A 17069-nucleotide genomic window follows, 5' to 3' on the forward strand; every position below is an offset into this window, starting at 1 on the left:
CACAGTGATGCGCAGCTGTGCCAACCTCAATACAGTCCCGATATAGCTCCCTGTGCCATTTATCTGCTTCCTCGATTGAAATGACCGTTTACGGGACATGGATTCGACGATAAAGAGACTGTTGAAACTAATGTGACAAATGCACTAAAGGCGATTTCAAGGTCTGATTTTCAGGAATGCTTTAATAAGTGGAAACGTCGATACGAGCGTCTTATTCGATCAAATGGGGACTACTTTGAAGGATGCCACCATCCGGTTAACGAAGATTAACGAAGATTAAATCAAGCGCCGAGAAATCAAGGTAGGTCGGATACTTTTGAGACAGACCTCGTAAGTTGAATTGACCAAAATTTGCAGGATGAGTTATTTCGCTTGGAAGAAAAATACTGGCATTGAAGGGGATCATATCGAGGACCATATTGAAATATAAATAATATACAATGCTGTTTCAAACTATTTGCATAATTCAATTCATTTTACTATCAAAATTATTCCAATTTGTACAATTTAATATGTAATATATCAAAATGAAGATTGAAATTAGTTACTTATGACTACAATATAAGATAAATATTGATATTATTTATGTATGTTATGATCAACTTTTTTTTTATTAGCATGGTGTCGAACATAATAGATTAAAAACAATATGGAGTAAAATAAGCGATACCAAATTATACAGGAATGATAAAAAAAGTAATGTTCTATAATCTTATATAAAAACTAAGGCGGTGTTATATACCAATTTTTATTACGTCCAGATTCCATTAAAAATCCTGTTCAGTTTATAGATGAACTTATTACACTTCAATAGAAATGGTATTATTGTTACTGATTTATAGATTTGCAATAATAACTGATAATATCCATATCTATAATCTAGATGAGTAGTTCCAAGAACGAACTAAAGCACACCATACACGGTGTGTTTTAAAAAATTTAAATCGAATTGAAAACAACTCTGGATTTTCTTATTGAATACGATAGTAGGAAATTTCAGAAGACGTTTCCACGCGAATTCGAAATCTAGGACTTGGCCGTTTTTTTTAACACATTTAACTGTTTTTTTATCATTATACATATAGTATCTACACATATAGTAACGTTTGATAATTAAATGAAGAGGTAATGGAGGTTTATGAATAAATTATATAATAAATTATAATCTACATTTAATTTATTAACACTTTTACAAATAAATAAAATAATTTTACTCTTTTGTATAGAACAAAGTATTGAAAAAATATAGCAAATTGCTTTACACTCTTTCAACCACATTTAACACATTTTACATACATTATTTTCTATTTACTTAGATCACAGCCTTATTCTGTCTGTTTACGTTTCACGCGTTCTTAAGTATTTACCTATATTATTTATGATAAGTGTTTACGAGTATATACGTATATACATAGGCTTAACTCGCAGAGCAGACTTCTATTAAATTTTATTACGATATTAGTTATCACTGCTATTTCGTTTTTCGTTTACTGAAGAAGTATGCGCAACAATACCATCTTTCAAATTAAAGTTCGATGAGTTTTTTTACTTACTAGTGCTGTCAAGCGCGCTTCGCGCGCACTTATTATGCCCCTTTTTTTCTTAATTATTTTCTACAGACTAAATAAATTAAAACATTTTCCTTATTCCTATTTCCTATTATATAAAAATAAAAACGGTTTGCTTAACCATATTGAATCAGTAGTGCATACATACATGTACGCGTATCTCATCTAAAAGTTAGGTTAAGAATTCTACATATTTTCAGTGTTGGAACTGGATGATTACGTTTTTCCACGTGTAAAAAAATACGTCTATGCATAATGTAATTCAAATCACATATAACTATTGTATATAATATTTATTTTTGTATAGTAATAATATTTCTTTTTGAATATAGTAATTAATCAATAAAAATAATATTTGAAATCTAACGATGAGGCCTGCAATGGCTCGGTCGGTAGGGCGACGGACTCGCACCCGGTAGGCCCGGGTTCAATTCCCAGTTCCTGCTGATTGATACAAGCACCACTGAAAAAAGTTTCATGTGCTTTGTTCTCAAACATATTGCAAGCCTCCGTCGCTGATTAGCACTGATGGAGCATAAATAGAGCGACGTTAAATAAAAAAAAAAAAAAAAGAAATCTAACGATACTTTAAATTTCCGCGCCATTTCATATCTCAACCAATGAAAATACTGTCGGCGACGCATTTTCCTCATGATTCTTTTAAGAAAGGACAAGAATGAAAAATGGCTTTACATTCAAAAGATCATGCGTACTCTCACGATGAAAATCACACAAAAATATGTTTATTGTGTCAACAAAAGAAAAAAAATATGACAAGTATAGGGCCTAAGCTTAAAAGTTTGACTCAAAGTTATACAGATTACGATTCGAATGATGTTCGTTTGCCAACTGCTTCATGTAGTACATGTAGAATTAACTTTTATCGAGAGATAAAGAAGGAAAATATTAATATTTTTTTCCGGATTACTCAATGTATAATAATCCTTTTAAATATACTAAAACAACATCTCAGGGTAAGTGTCAAGGTACTCTTTGTAATTTTGCGAGAGAAGAAAAATTTAAAAACCAAAAAAAGTTTCGTCTTCACAAGTTAATTCTCAAAACCGTATTAACCGCATTTATTTAAAGCAGTGCACTGAGTGTTTATCGGAAATGAAGAAAGGGAAAGCTCATGAGTGTAACCGTATAACAAAGTATAACAATGTAAAAAACTATATAAATAATGAATTGCCCTCTAAAACTAAAGAACATTTAATAAGTGAGCTATTAAAAAGTAAGAAGGTATCTTCACTTACAAGTGAGTCAAGCAAAAGTGACGTAATAAACTTATCACAATAACACGGTTTACCTCTCAAACTATCCTTAAATTCAAATAACAAAAAAGAATCTTTTCCTACTATTTCAGTTGATGATATGAGCCATTCTACAAAAGTTGACATAATTTCAGTAAATTAAAAAAAAAATTTTTTTTTGCATATTTGTATGAGTTTGAATGTTTAAACTATAGTAAATGTGTCCTAGAAGGGATTCCTAAGCTGCGCTAAATTTATTTTCAAAATTACGAATTTTATAGACGTTTTTTAACAAAAAAAAAGAAAAAACCTCTTATGCGATAAAAATTGTTCTTTTACTTTCTAATTTTTTCTATTTTTGTATACTATATGTAAATAATACTTAAAATATTATAAAAATTACTAATTTAAATAAATTAGTTGATAATAAAATAAATTTTCAATGGGTTTTTTTATTGAAATAACATAAATTTTATTTTACATACAGTTTTTATACCATGTTTTAACTATAACAACGATAATGAAATAATACATTTTTTATTAAATAAAATACAATCTTACTTTGAACATCTGGAATATACTGATATAGAACTAAATAATCATTTTTTTCTTTAAAGATATATCACTTTATTTTTTTTTCTTTTCAGTTTTGTTTCTTGTATTACAAGTTTTTGTACTATTTTTTTTGCTGCATTTTTTTTCTTTACAATTTTAGATGGTACTTTTATGGACTTCTTTTGAACTTTCGAAGATTTGCTTTTTATGGTAGACTGAGTAGATTTTGAATTTAATGTTGAAAATCGGATTTCTCCTAGATGGTAATGTTTACATTTTTGCGTTACCTCGCATTCATAGCAGCTTATTGCATTAAATCTCACCAAATCGTTTTCTGCTTTGTTCTATTTAAATTGATGGACGTCTAGGGTTCCATAAAAAGACTTTAATTTTTCTGGAATAACTTTTTTGACAGCGGTTATACTTTCATCAGAAATTGAAGCTATGAAATACTTTTTACACTTTTCTTGAATAGCAGAAACTAACATTTCATAATTACTGATATCCTGACCGTAATTTATTGAAGAATCCAAAAATCGCTTAAAGGCGCCTCCTATATCATCAGCTACTGATTTACCATGCCCTGCTTCTGTATAATTGTAAACAATACTCTCAAAGTTACTGTAAACTTCAGGTAAATATTTGCAAAAAAGGTAAAATGAAGTTTTGTTCCGATATTGTGTCATACGACCATCACTTTGCAAATGCAAATGTTTTATAGAAGGATTTATAGTTAAAGCATAATCAATAATGCTTTTTAAGTGTGCTAAAATACCTGGAGGATCATGGCTTAAAGTCTTTGAAAATGTGCAAAAGCCTTTCTTAAAATTATTTAAATACATCATACCAGTGTGTAACGAAACTTGATTCCGAGAAGCACCAAAGTGCATAGCTTGTGGCTCACTGCCATGTTTGCAAAGAAAATTTTCACTCCAATCCACTACAATATACAAATCAGTATCTGTCAAATTAGCTTTGGCATTGTTCATAGCTTTAAATTGATGATGGATTCTGTGAAGTGACCCATAAAAGCAACAAGCAAGGGATGTATTTCCTCTTTAATTTCTTTTGCATTAGTATAAATTGTTTCTTTGGAGGTAATTTGAACAGTGATCTCTTTGTTTGTTTTTGCCGAAATTCTTTTTTCTCTTCTGGTGACCTACTTTTTGTAAGGAAATCTGTCCTTTTCGCTTTTATTAGTAAAAATCGAACTCTTTTATTCTTACATTTTTAGCATTTTCGTAACATACAATCTTCATTTTTATAATCACAGACAATAGACGCAATAACCTCTTGATAACTTTTTTCTGTTATAATTTCATTTATGTGTAACGCTCTCACTAATAAATTCATATTTTCATGTGTTATGCAAAGGCACGTATCACGTGAGTTAGATTTACGAGGGACAATCCAAAATGGACGTAATCGCGCAAAAAACGCATAACTTATTTTAGTACTTGGATTTTCAGAAAGAAGTTTCACGCAGAGAGATTTAAGACTACCGTTGAGATAAGAACTCTGCTTTTTTATTTTATTCTTAGTTATACAATCTCTTTTACCAGGTCTTATTTGACTATTTTCTTTGTAAAATTTGCTAACGATTTGCCTCACTAAAATTCTGTTTGACGTTTTTGTATTTTCTTTATTTCTCTGTTTGTAAGGAATAATTTTGCGTACCTTATTTAAAACTTTTGATGGCAGTGATAGTTTTTCATTACTGTGTAATATCTGTCTAATACGTTGTTTGTCTTTTACGCTCCTTGTTTCTTTATAAGCCGCAACAACTTTCTGCTTCAATACCTCTCCATCTAATAGTTTTTGTTTAATTTGATCAGACACATTATTATTTTTAGCGAGCTCATTCAATCCACTCTGTTCTTCAAATTTGTCTATTTCACTTGATTTATAAGATTCCACTATATTTTTCGTTCTTGACAATTTCATATTAGCAGAATGTAATTTTTTTTAAGATCATTGTTTTGTCTTTTTAAATCTAGATTTTCTCTGTAACACTTTGAATCGATTTTTTTTCTCATACGTTTTCTAACTCTGTTTGATTTAAGAGCAGGCGTCGGATTTATACGATTTTCACTATTTGAATCACAAGAATTTGCCAAATCAACTTCTTTATCATTTTTATTTTCGCTCTTTTTTTTTCGAATCCTGTGACGATTGACAGCTTCACGAGTTTTTTTTCGAATACATTTGATTTCATCATTAGACATTTCAGATCTCTTTTTAACTTTACCTTTTTCAACTCTGTCTGTAAAACGCATTTTTTCTTTTTTTTACAAAGCTCATATTTCTCAGGATCGTTTTTTATAGCTAATCTTCTTTTTCTTTGGACTTCTCTCCTTTTTTTCAATTTCATCTGTTTTTTTTCGTTTTTAACTTTGGTTTTCTAGCACTTTTAGAATTTTTTTTCTTATTTCGAGTCATTTCACTTTGTTCGAATAAAATAAAAAAGTGTATCAAAATAATATATTTACCAATAAAACAAAACTACAACTATTATTATTTAATTTCTCACTTTAACTATTTGTTTATTATACAAAGAAAAAAAGAAATTTTCAAACACAAACTTGTCTAACTCGTTAGAATGAAATTTCAACACTGATGCGAGTTAGGCGCAAATCTATTTAGGAAATAATACGGCATTTGAAATCAATGTTTGTTTATATTTTGTAGAAGTAACCTGTATGTATTATAGGTATACATATGTATATGTGATCAAAGTTGGCTGTGGCGCCGCTCTTACAACGACTTCATACCGATATGTAACATGTGAAATTGAATTGGAGTGGGGATGCTTAGTATTATAACTATCGAAAGGATAAAGAAATTAAAAGTATACATGTAACTTCCTCGCTTAAGAACATGTACATAAAAAATTACGAAAAAGGCTTCGGAGATTACAGGCTTCGGAGATTACAAAAACAACTATTTCTTTATTTTTGTAGGAAAGAATTAAATTGAATGCTATTAATGCGATGATAGGTTCATATATGATCCAAAAGCTTTCTTTTAACCGTAGTAGGTCAAAGAAAAAATATTGGCATCTTTACTATAACGAGGCTTCGGAGTTTACAATGAATTTTTACTCGGATTAAAAAATAAAGTTGAACGTATTTTTTATGGTTCTAAAATGTGTCAATTGAATAATTATAATACATGTAATCGAAGGTTTTTTCGCGTACTTCAAGATGGTGTAGTTCAAAAATCGATTAAAAAACATTAAGTCGCTTATAACGGGGTTTTAGCTAACTCGTCGTTATAATCGAGAGGATAAAATGATTGACAGCTCGGCTTAACCAGTTACTAATGCCACGAGGCGGGTGCGCTGTAGCACGTGTGGCCAGGCCCTTCAATTAGCCACAATATCAGGCAGCTTCGTGGCCCGCGTAGAGCGTCGCAGGTAGCAGTGGCTGAAAAGCACGAAAGGTAACGACGGGCGCAGAGAATTCGCCAAGGATAGGGAGTGAGAGCCGGACGCAAAATTAGAGAAACACAGAGAATAAGGATAAAAAAGTAATTTATACAAAGCGTCCAAGGGAAAGTACACAGAGCAGTAAGTCGGCAAAGAGAGAGAGAAGCGGCAAGCCAGCAAGAGAGAGCCAAACGAGTAGGTACTCACAATACAATGGCAATGGCCAGGCCCTCTGTGCAAAGAGTATCCGCTCGCCGGACGGCGTTCCCGGACGCCGGTTGCAGTGGTGAAGAAGCGCGGGTCCGTCTAGCGCTAGGTCCCAGCACGCGCACACCACTCTATCAAATCGCCGCACTACGGTACGCGCTCACCAAACACTTCTAGGCAATGAAGGTCCAAACTCTCCAGTAAAGAGGACAAGTTGACGAACGCTAAATCTCGGCGATTGCAAAAGAGAAAGGAAAGGCCCTTGCGCGCCCAGACACGTGTCGCCCGCGTTACGTCTGCCAGTCAATTGCCGCGAGAGGCGTCCCCACTCTTTTATCGCACTTTTCGGCAGCGCGACCACACGCATACACGCATACATGCGAGCGCGACTCTCTCTGCTTGTACGCACATGAGTAGACATGCCGGGCTCTCTCTCTCTTACCTTACACTTCGGCGTTGTCGGCTGCTGCAGGCTGCTGTACATTATAATGTGAATTCAAGTATAGTACAAGTATATAAATTGTGTACATGCATGCGTGGGAAGAGAGAGACATAACGAATGAATTAAATTCGTTATACGCTTAAAAAAGTAAAAACATGTATCCCTTTATTTTTTTCCCGAATCACATCACATTTACTTAAGTGAGTCAAAATTGAATAAAAAAGATTTTTTTTTAGTTTATCGATGCATGAAATGAAAGTTTCAGTAAAGACCTTTCAAATGATACTGTCCAAAAATACCAATAAAAATATTTTTGGGATCAAAAATGTGGAGAAAGCTGATAAATTACGAAAATCACATAAAAAAAAGGCTTCGGAGATTACACATTTACGATTACTTCTGAGATATATCACGATGAATAGTTCTGTAATTTTTTTTCTCAGAATGCTTACATATCAACACACTTTCACACCAAATTACAGACCTTTCTGGTGGAATGCAAAAAAAATACAAGATATAACGCTCAATGTGTGAACTTTTGTAGAATGGCTCATATATTAAAAATCCAAATAAACTATGGATTAAGTGCTAACACAACTTACAGTATAGTTTCTTCTCTACGTACAGCTACAAAAAAGCGAAAGTTAATTGACAAAGATTTAAGAAAAAAATTAAGTACTCAAAGTCACCGTCTTGATTCGCTTTTTCACGTAAAAAAGGTCACATTTACAAAGTCTACTGATAAAAAAGTTTCTAATGAAATAAAAGATTTTGTTTTATGTAATACTATATCTGCATTGTGTCAATATGTGAATGAGCATCGTGAAAATTACGAAGTGCATCTAAAAGTCGGTATAGATGGCTGTGGAGAATTCTTAAAAACATGTTTATCAATTCAAAGTAACAATCAGGCGTTCGTTCAGAAGTCGAATAAAAGATCTCGTTCCAATTACAGCGATGGAATAGCACCAAACAAATTCAAAGTTTCCGGTGTAAAAAAACTACTGATTTTAGGAATAGTAGAAGGACTTCAAGAAAACTATATTAACCCATTAACGACCAAAATGCTCAATTTTTTTTGTCGATTTTTAACGCGTTTTTTTCGGTAGTCATAGGCCTAAGAAATTTTTGCAAACACGTATTTGGATGAGAAATTTAACGCTCTTTCAGAATCTTTTTTCAAAATTGCGATTGATTGCGTTATAAAAAAGTTATAGCCAATTAAACAATAAAAACCTGAAAAATTTTGCGAAAAATCAAGTTTGTGATTTTTTTAGCAATGTTACCGCTAAAAGATTATCAAACAAATATGATCAGAGGTGATCACGACTACCAAAGTATCTCCAGGAATTTTGGTGGAAATTTTGAACCACTTCTTCCAACAAAATGGTGGCAAAATAAAAAAAAATCCATAAAAAACATTTCTCATTTTTTATCTCGGAAACCATTAAGTTTAGATAAAAAATTCATTGAACAAAAAAGTCTTAGAATTAAACGAGAAATACGCCTGAATTTTTTCAGAATTTTCCGAGGCGATTTTTGAATTTTCGGAGAATACGGAAAATCCATTTTTCGAAAATCATCTGCAAAAATTCTGAAAAAATTCATGTGTGTTCCTTGATGAATTCTAAGACTTTTTGTTCCATAAATTTTTTCTCCAAACTCAATAGTTTTCGAGATAAAAAACGTTCTACTTTTAGCATGACCTAGAGATAACGACGAGGATGTAGAAGAATTTTGTCTCCTTTGGGGTGCTTGATTTGAGTGAGTCCCCTTGCCTCTCACTTTTCGAGGTGCTTGATTTGAGTGAGTCCCCTTGTCTCTCACTGCAATACGAATTTTTCAGTGTTTTTTTTTGAAACATTCAACACAAATCGATAAATCACATTTTTCACAGATAATTCTCGTTCTTACGGGACAATAAGAACAAAGTTTGAGTTTTGTTTATTTGGACATATTGTGTTTCTCTTTTTTGCATTGTCTCTGCGTCATGTAATTTTTAGCTATTAAAAGTGCAAAATCTTTTGTTCCAACCTTTTTTTTCTCATCATTGACAGCATTGAATAGTACAGTAGCATTTACAATCGAAGCTTGAATTAGTCTTAAAAAAACTACCCACGTCCACTTTTTTAAACGAATACTCGGAAGTAAATTGTTACAATGTTCGTCGTGGACATCATTGCCACCCATAAAACTATTATAGACGCTAATAGCCCTCGGAAAAGGTATTTCAACTTTTTTTCCTTCTTGCTTACTGTATCTCTTTGAAATGGATAATGGAGTTACCCCTGCAGCAGTAGAAATAATCGAAACTGGTTTGAATCCATCACAGTGATGTAATTTTTACCACTGTTCTTATCGTGCTTCACGGCATACTCACCTCTTTGAGCTTTTTTATTTAGAACATTTTTATCTTTGACTCTATCTTCTCTAATAGTACTTGTACATTTTAGCCCAAGCTTCTTCAAATGCACAGCGAGATCTAAGCTTGTGAAATAATTATCAAAATAAAGATGGAACATAGATATTTTGCCCGGAGGTATAACACGAAAAAACTTTTCTAGTAAATTCATGACAACGCGAGAACCTAATGCACACCTACTAAATTTACTTCCCGTTGTAGAATTTTTTCCGCAGTATAAGTTAAGACCTAATACAAAAGCATCGGAAGTACAAAGACCCCAGAATTTGAGACCAAATCGTATGGGTTTTCCTCGAATGAATTGTTTTAGAACCGTCCGCGCATAAGACTTAGCCATCATTTTATCGATGGAAAGAGCAGTTCTCCACACACCGAACTTCATAATATTAATTTCAAATAGGTTTAATAGTGAACGGACACGCCAAGCATAGTCAGTTGGATTTTTATCTTTCGTTTGTGAATATTTTAATTTTGATTTGATCTCTTCAAACTTATTACGTGACATAGCAGAAGAAACAACGTTACAGGATAAAAAGGAATCACGTGATCAGTAATCCCTCTGAGATTCCCTTTTGTTGAATGAAGTCAAAATGGTTATTCCCACGAATGTATTTAAGTCTTTTAACTTTAAATCAAAATTATTTTCATTGCAAGCATCTATAATATATTGCTTCATTTCAGTTGAGAAATATGTTTCAAATAGTTTTACTGGCTCCATTTCTTGTATTTTATTTTTTACCGAGTCTTTCAATAAAATTTTGTCTTTCAAAATATCATTATACTTTTTTTCTCCTTCCATCCACTAGAGTTCATGCGTTCTTTCTAATTTAGTTTGAGTTTCAGTATATGTTTTACAAGCTTCTGTGTACGTTATATTAGAAATTTCATCATCCGAATCAGTATCGAAATCTGATCCATCAGAACCAGAATTGTCAGGATTTGGAAAGGTAACTATATCATCGTAAGTGTTCTTTGAAGTATCAATTTCGTATATTTCATGGGAGCGAGTGGAACGTCTTTTACGTTTTTGCGACATGTTATATAAAATAATAAAAATACCTAATGAAAATAATTACTGCAGTTTTCAATGCTTCTTGTCAAACCTAGACTTTAGAAAGCGAAAATAATCTTTTCGATTCGATTTACTGTATGGTCTCAAAAAAATAAGAGACTAGTAAGTAATAAAAAAGAGCTTACATACAATTTTCTGAATTGCTTTTTTGATATGTGTATATTAGTATACGCTATATAAACTGCACTTGTATACACATCAAAAGGCAAAACATTATTATATTATTGTTGAATGGCTGTTCTTTATTCTGTATCAAAAATATTAACGCTGCTAGGATTATAACATAACTCACTTTTTATCTCGAAAACTATTGAGTTTAGAGGAAAAGTTTATAGAACATAAAGTCTTAGAATTCATCAAGGAACATGCCTGAATTTTTTCAGAATTTTTGGAGATGATTTCCGAAAAATGGATTTTCCGTATTCTCCGAAAATTGAAAAATCGCCTCGGAAAATTCTGAAAAAATTCAGGCGTATTTCTCGTTTAATTCTAAGACTTTTTTGTTCAATGAACTTTTCATCTAAACTTAATGGTTTCCGAGATAAAAAATGAGAAATGTTTTTTATGGATTTTTTTTTATTTTGCCACCATTTTGTTGGAAGAAGTGGTTCAAAAATTTCACCAAAATTCCTGGAGATACTTTGGTAGTCGTGATCACCTCTGATCATATTTGTTTGATGATTTTTTAGCGGTAACATTGCTAAAAAAAATCACAAATTTGATTTTTCGCAAAATTTTTTAGGTTTTTATTGTTTAATTGGCTATAACTTTTTTATAACGCAATCAATCGCAATTTTGAAAAAAGATTCTGAAAGAGCGTTTAATTTCCCATCCAAATACGTGTTTGCAAAAATTTCTTAGGCCTATGACTACCGAAAAAAACGCGTTAAAAATCGCCAAAAAAAAATTGAGTATTTTGGTCGTTAATGGGTTAATGTTTCTACGTTTTGGTCTCTTTTGAATCTAAATGAACTCGATTGTAATATTGCCGCCGATTTGAAGATGATTAACATATTAGTAGGAATTATGCCTCACTCAAGCACTTTTCCTTGCCCATGGTGTAATGCATCAAAAAGTAAGTTACACGATTGTGGAAATTACAGAACAATAGCTCAAATTTCCAAGAATTACGAGTTTTGGATGAAAAATGGCGGTAAAAAAAATGATGCAAAGTTATATGAAAATTGTGTAAACTATCCAGTTTTCAAAAATAGTAAAATTTTCGGAGAAGATATTGAGATTATTAGTACAATTCCTCCTCCCGAACTGCATTTCATGATTTGTGTTGTGAACACTTTATATAATCACATGTCTAAAGAATTTGAAGAAGATAGTTTGAAGTGGGTACAAGTTTGCAATGTTATGAAAGAAGTCACTTATGGCGGGCCAGCTTTTGCAGGAAACTCGTGTAAGACTCTATTAAACAAAATAGACAATCTTCGTAGTAATTTCAATATAAATTGTTTGAAATACGTGAAATGCTTTTCCGACTTTCGATCAGTAGTAGATTCGTGTTTTTCAGATGTATTAAAACCTAATTATGTTGATGCAATAAATAAATTTCGTCAAACTTATTTAGACATAAATGTAAATGTTACTTCCAAAGCTTATGCAGTTGTCCACCACGTATCATACTTCTGTTTAAAATATAATAAAGGGTTTGGGTTCTTCAGTGAGCAAGCAATGGAGTCTGTTCATTGTGACCTTAAAAAGACATGGAAGAAACGTAAAGTTGCTAATACGCACCCTGAGTTCGCAAATCATTTATTGAAAACTGTATGTGACTATAATAGTAGTCATTTGTAAGCTATCCTGAGTAACTTGTTACAGTTTGTCGTTACTATTATTTATTTAAAAAACGTGAATAATATATGTTTATTATCGTTTACAATCCGTTTATAATTATACAATTGATTGTATAATTTATTTCGAAAAATTTTCCATATTATTCTTGTTAATTTATTGTAAATAAATGAGTAAAATTTATTTTATTTATTTGTAGAAAGTGTTAATAAATTAATTTTAGATTTTGATTTATTATATAATTTATTTATAAACCTCCATTACCTCTTTATTCAATTATCAAACGTCACTATATGTGTAGATACTATATAATAATGAAAAAACAGTTAAATGTGTAAAAAAAACGGCCAAGTCCTAGATTTCGATTTCGCGTGGAAACGTTTTCAGAAAGTTCCTACTATCGTATTCAACAAGAAAATCCTGAGTGGTTTTCAATTCGATTTAAATTTTTTAAAACACACCGTGCATATGTCGTACACTGGAACATATATATTGATATACGTCAGTGTGGCTGTAGATCAGACTTGCCGCCAAATTTAGTTTGTCCATTTCTTTTATCGCTCAAATTCTCATTCTCGCGCATGCGAGCACCATTCTCTATACGGGCCAAGGACTGCGGAGTGCTAAGTACAAACGTTTACCACTTCTTTAACCGACGTGGCAATTGCAGAGAAATATAAAATTCAAATCTTAATTCGTAAATTTTTGCTGTTCAGGAAAGTTCAGGTACTTTATTATGTACAATTTGCTATTTGAGTAAGTAATATATGTATGTGTGTATATATATATATATATATATATATATATATATATATATATATATATACACACACAAATTTACGAGTGAATGAGCAATTAACTGAAATATTCATGGATGTATAGCAACTTTCAATATTTACGTATAACGTTGCGCCAATTTTCTCATATAACATTATGGAATCAGTTCTGTTTCCTACATAATTTTGTGTCGCTCATTTCACCTATGACTCTGTATTAAATATAAACAATTATTTTTGACATGCTACAAAAATAATCTAGAAAATATGCCACGATATAACCTAGAAAGATTATGGCACTATTCATGAATTCAAATTTATTAAGTCGTTTATTTAGATAAAATCATTGTTTGAATTGGACTTTATCATTAGTGGAATAATAAAAGATCCTGTATCTAAGCTGTCAATCATATAAAGTCTTAGTTGTCAAAATTATTGTGCTTGTCATAATTTTGGTCTTTATACTTGAAAATATAGCTTTAAAATAACTGTCTTTTGTACAGCTTCCTGCTCTGCATTTACCTTGGCTTTGCCATTGGCATTGGACTGGATTTTGGTCAATTTTATCGTATGTATTTATCACAGATATTCACTTGATTTAAAAATTCACTCGTCGATGAGGACATTGGTTATATCATTTGAGGTACGTGATTTTCATATGTTACATCTTCCAACTTTCTAATTTACTTTCTTTCATTATTAAAATATTTCTGAAGAATATTTTTGGTTTTTTTTCACCCATCATACATAATGTGAATCATTTTAACAAATAAAAATAGTTACTAACTTGGATATTAAAGCTCAACTGAAAATTGAAAGACTGATTCTCTGCTCTATACTCTAGCTTTCATCTGTCGTTCTTAGGGCTTGTGATGTTCGTATCACTTATAAATAAAAATAATTCGAACTCTCGTAATGTAGCTAATGAGTAAGAATTTGTTTCCGATGATTTTACTCTAATTGTCAAGAAAATAGATAAATGAAACAAATATAATAAATAAGTAAATCAAATATATATAAGTAATTGCGATATATCGAGGAAAGTCAGACAATGCCCTAGTTTCTTATGGTGCGAATTGTCCCATAAGCAGAGCTAAAGTCTTTCTTTGATAGGATATAATTCGGCCCAAGTTTCTTATAGCGCGAGATGTTCTATAAGTCGAGCTCAAATTATAAGGAAAGGTTAGTCTTGCTTAGTAAATCACAATGAGAGAAAGAACTTAGGTGTTAATCCAAGTTTATTCAGACTCATGCGCTCACTTTGCAAGGCTAGAAGTGAATGAATCTAGCCTGTGCAAAGGTGGGCCTATTTATACATAGATTTTCCCGCTTATTATTGTAGGAGAGATTTCATCGAAAATTCGAGAGACATTCGCGAATTTTGAGAAATGATTTTTCTTAATTTACAAGTAAATAGCCATTAATATTAAGTTTTTAACACATGTAAATTTTACAGAATTAGTTATTTGTTGATTTTATACAGTATACAATTATCGCCAATAGTGTCGTCAAAAGTTATTAACTAATAAAGTTAATTAACGTGATATTACATTATTTACAATAGAAAATTGTTAAAATTTCATATAACCTTAAAGTTGATTAATTTTGGAAGTATTTTCCAAAATTAATTATTTAAATTAATTAATAACATTTGAATTATGACTAATTTTTCATATTTGTAACGGTTTTCTTCTAATATTAATATGCATTTATTAGATTAATTATCTAAGATTTCTAAATCATAAAATTGTCATTATCAAGTATTAACTTAATATTTTCGTTCTATATATAGCTTATTGTTTAAATAAATTATTAATTGTTTATTTATTAATAACAGTTGTTATTTAGCTGTTATTAATGAAACCAATTCTTACTCATGTTCTATGCTTATTCATTTTACATATAAATTATTTATATTTTTCTAATATTTCGTATGTTAATAAATAAATTAACTTTACATATTGATATTCATTATTAATTTATAATTGAATGAGATATTGTGAATCTGTATGTTAAAATCTATATAATCGATATTTTGTTATATTCAAATTATCTATAATTAACATATTTTTCTCAATATTATGGATCATTATATCTATGTCTATTATTTGTGACGTCACGCTATTTGTTTTGACTCGACTCTTATTTGTATACAGTCGCGTAAACAGTGAGGTAGCGCCGCTTAATGTATTGTTTTGACTAAACAAATAAATACGTTAGACTAGTTGCAGTCATTTAATAATTTAATAAATAGCTCATATATAGGACCGTTACATAGCCCCCTCTTGAGACTGAATGATTTCTGATAAGAAGTCTCATGAATGAGTTCCTTATGAGCTTTTTATTATATATGTGTTTTAAAATTTATATTGAGAGAGGAAGATAAAGTTCTTTACATTGGACAACCATCCAAGTTGATTTTATCCCTCCTTGTCTCAAAATTATTAGCACATTTTCTCCAATATTTACATATATTGTAAATTTGTTTGGAGTGAAGATAAATCTTCTAGTAGCTAAAATTGGTATGGATTTACAGGTAATATCTGTTTTGTGTAATGCTTCGTGTGCTGACATAAATCGCAACGATTTATTGTTACAGCCACTTTTTTACGAAGTTTGTAGATATAAAAATTTTCCTGTAACATCTTTGTAATTTTTCTTTTTCCAATATGATCATATACTTCATGTATTTCTTGGACTAATTCTTGAACAATTTTTTCTGGTAGTAATAATTTATTGTTAATTTTATCTTTTTTATATACTAAATTGTTATAAACTATATATCTATGATTGAAATTTTCTTTATTTCTTAAATTTTGTATAAAACCATCATTTTGTTGTAATGACTCCATATTCTTGAAGTATTTCATTAAATTTTGTGAAGGTTCTTTCATCAACATAGCAATTTCAATTTCATCGGTATAATTATTACTGCAGTCTGTGATATGTCTAGATAGAAAATCGGCGGCTTTATTCTTATTTTCTGGTAGATACTCATACGTAATGTTGTAGTCTTGAAGAAACAAGCACCACCTCACTAATCTCGCATTTGTAAATTTACATCTTAGATACGTTTCTAATTTTAAACATGACCAAGCTACAGCTAATAATTCTTTTTCAGTAGTAAAATAATTTAATTCTGCTCCTTTTAGAGTTCTAGATATAAATGTTATAACTTCTTCATCACCTTCATTATTTAATTGTGACAAAGCAGCGGCTATAGTATGATAACTGGCATCAGTAGTTAATATGTAAGGTTTATTAGGATCAGGAAATTTTAAAGTGATTGCATCAATAAATATTTTTTTCACATTATTAAAAGCTGTTTCATGCTCAGGTAACCATTGATAGCCTTTACTTTGTTGCAATAAATTCATTAAAGGTCTACATGAGGCCTGCAGTTCGATTCCCAGTTCCTGCTGATACAAGCACCTCTGAAAAAAGTTTCATGTGCTTTGTTCTCAAACACATTGCAAGCCTCCGTCGCTAATTAGCACTGATGGAGCATAAATAGAGCGACGTTAACATAAAAAAAAAAAAAAAA

General features: G+C 30.9%; 1 protein-coding gene across 4 annotated transcripts in view; it reads left to right on the plus strand.

Moving 5' to 3' along the window:
• The window catches only part of LOC131666605 (excitatory amino acid transporter), a 521775-nt gene that overhangs the window by 381497 nt on the left and 123209 nt on the right, over positions 1 to 17069 (plus strand). The window contains exon 10 of one of the 4 annotated variants that reach the window (XM_058939445.1): positions 14029 to 14168. The exons of the other annotated variants lie outside the window; for them this stretch is intronic. Within the exon in view, the coding sequence (XP_058795428.1) occupies positions 14029 to 14127 (99 nt within the window). The 3' untranslated portion in view covers positions 14128 to 14168. The remainder of the gene's footprint in view (positions 1 to 14028; positions 14169 to 17069) is intronic. 4 annotated transcript variants of the gene reach the window in all.

The sequence above is a fragment of the Phymastichus coffea genome, unplaced genomic scaffold, assembly GCF_024137745.1.
Source record: "Phymastichus coffea isolate CEN01 unplaced genomic scaffold, Cenicafe_Pcof_1.1 PCOF00004, whole genome shotgun sequence".
Classification (NCBI taxonomy): domain Eukaryota; kingdom Metazoa; phylum Arthropoda; class Insecta; order Hymenoptera; family Eulophidae; genus Phymastichus; species Phymastichus coffea.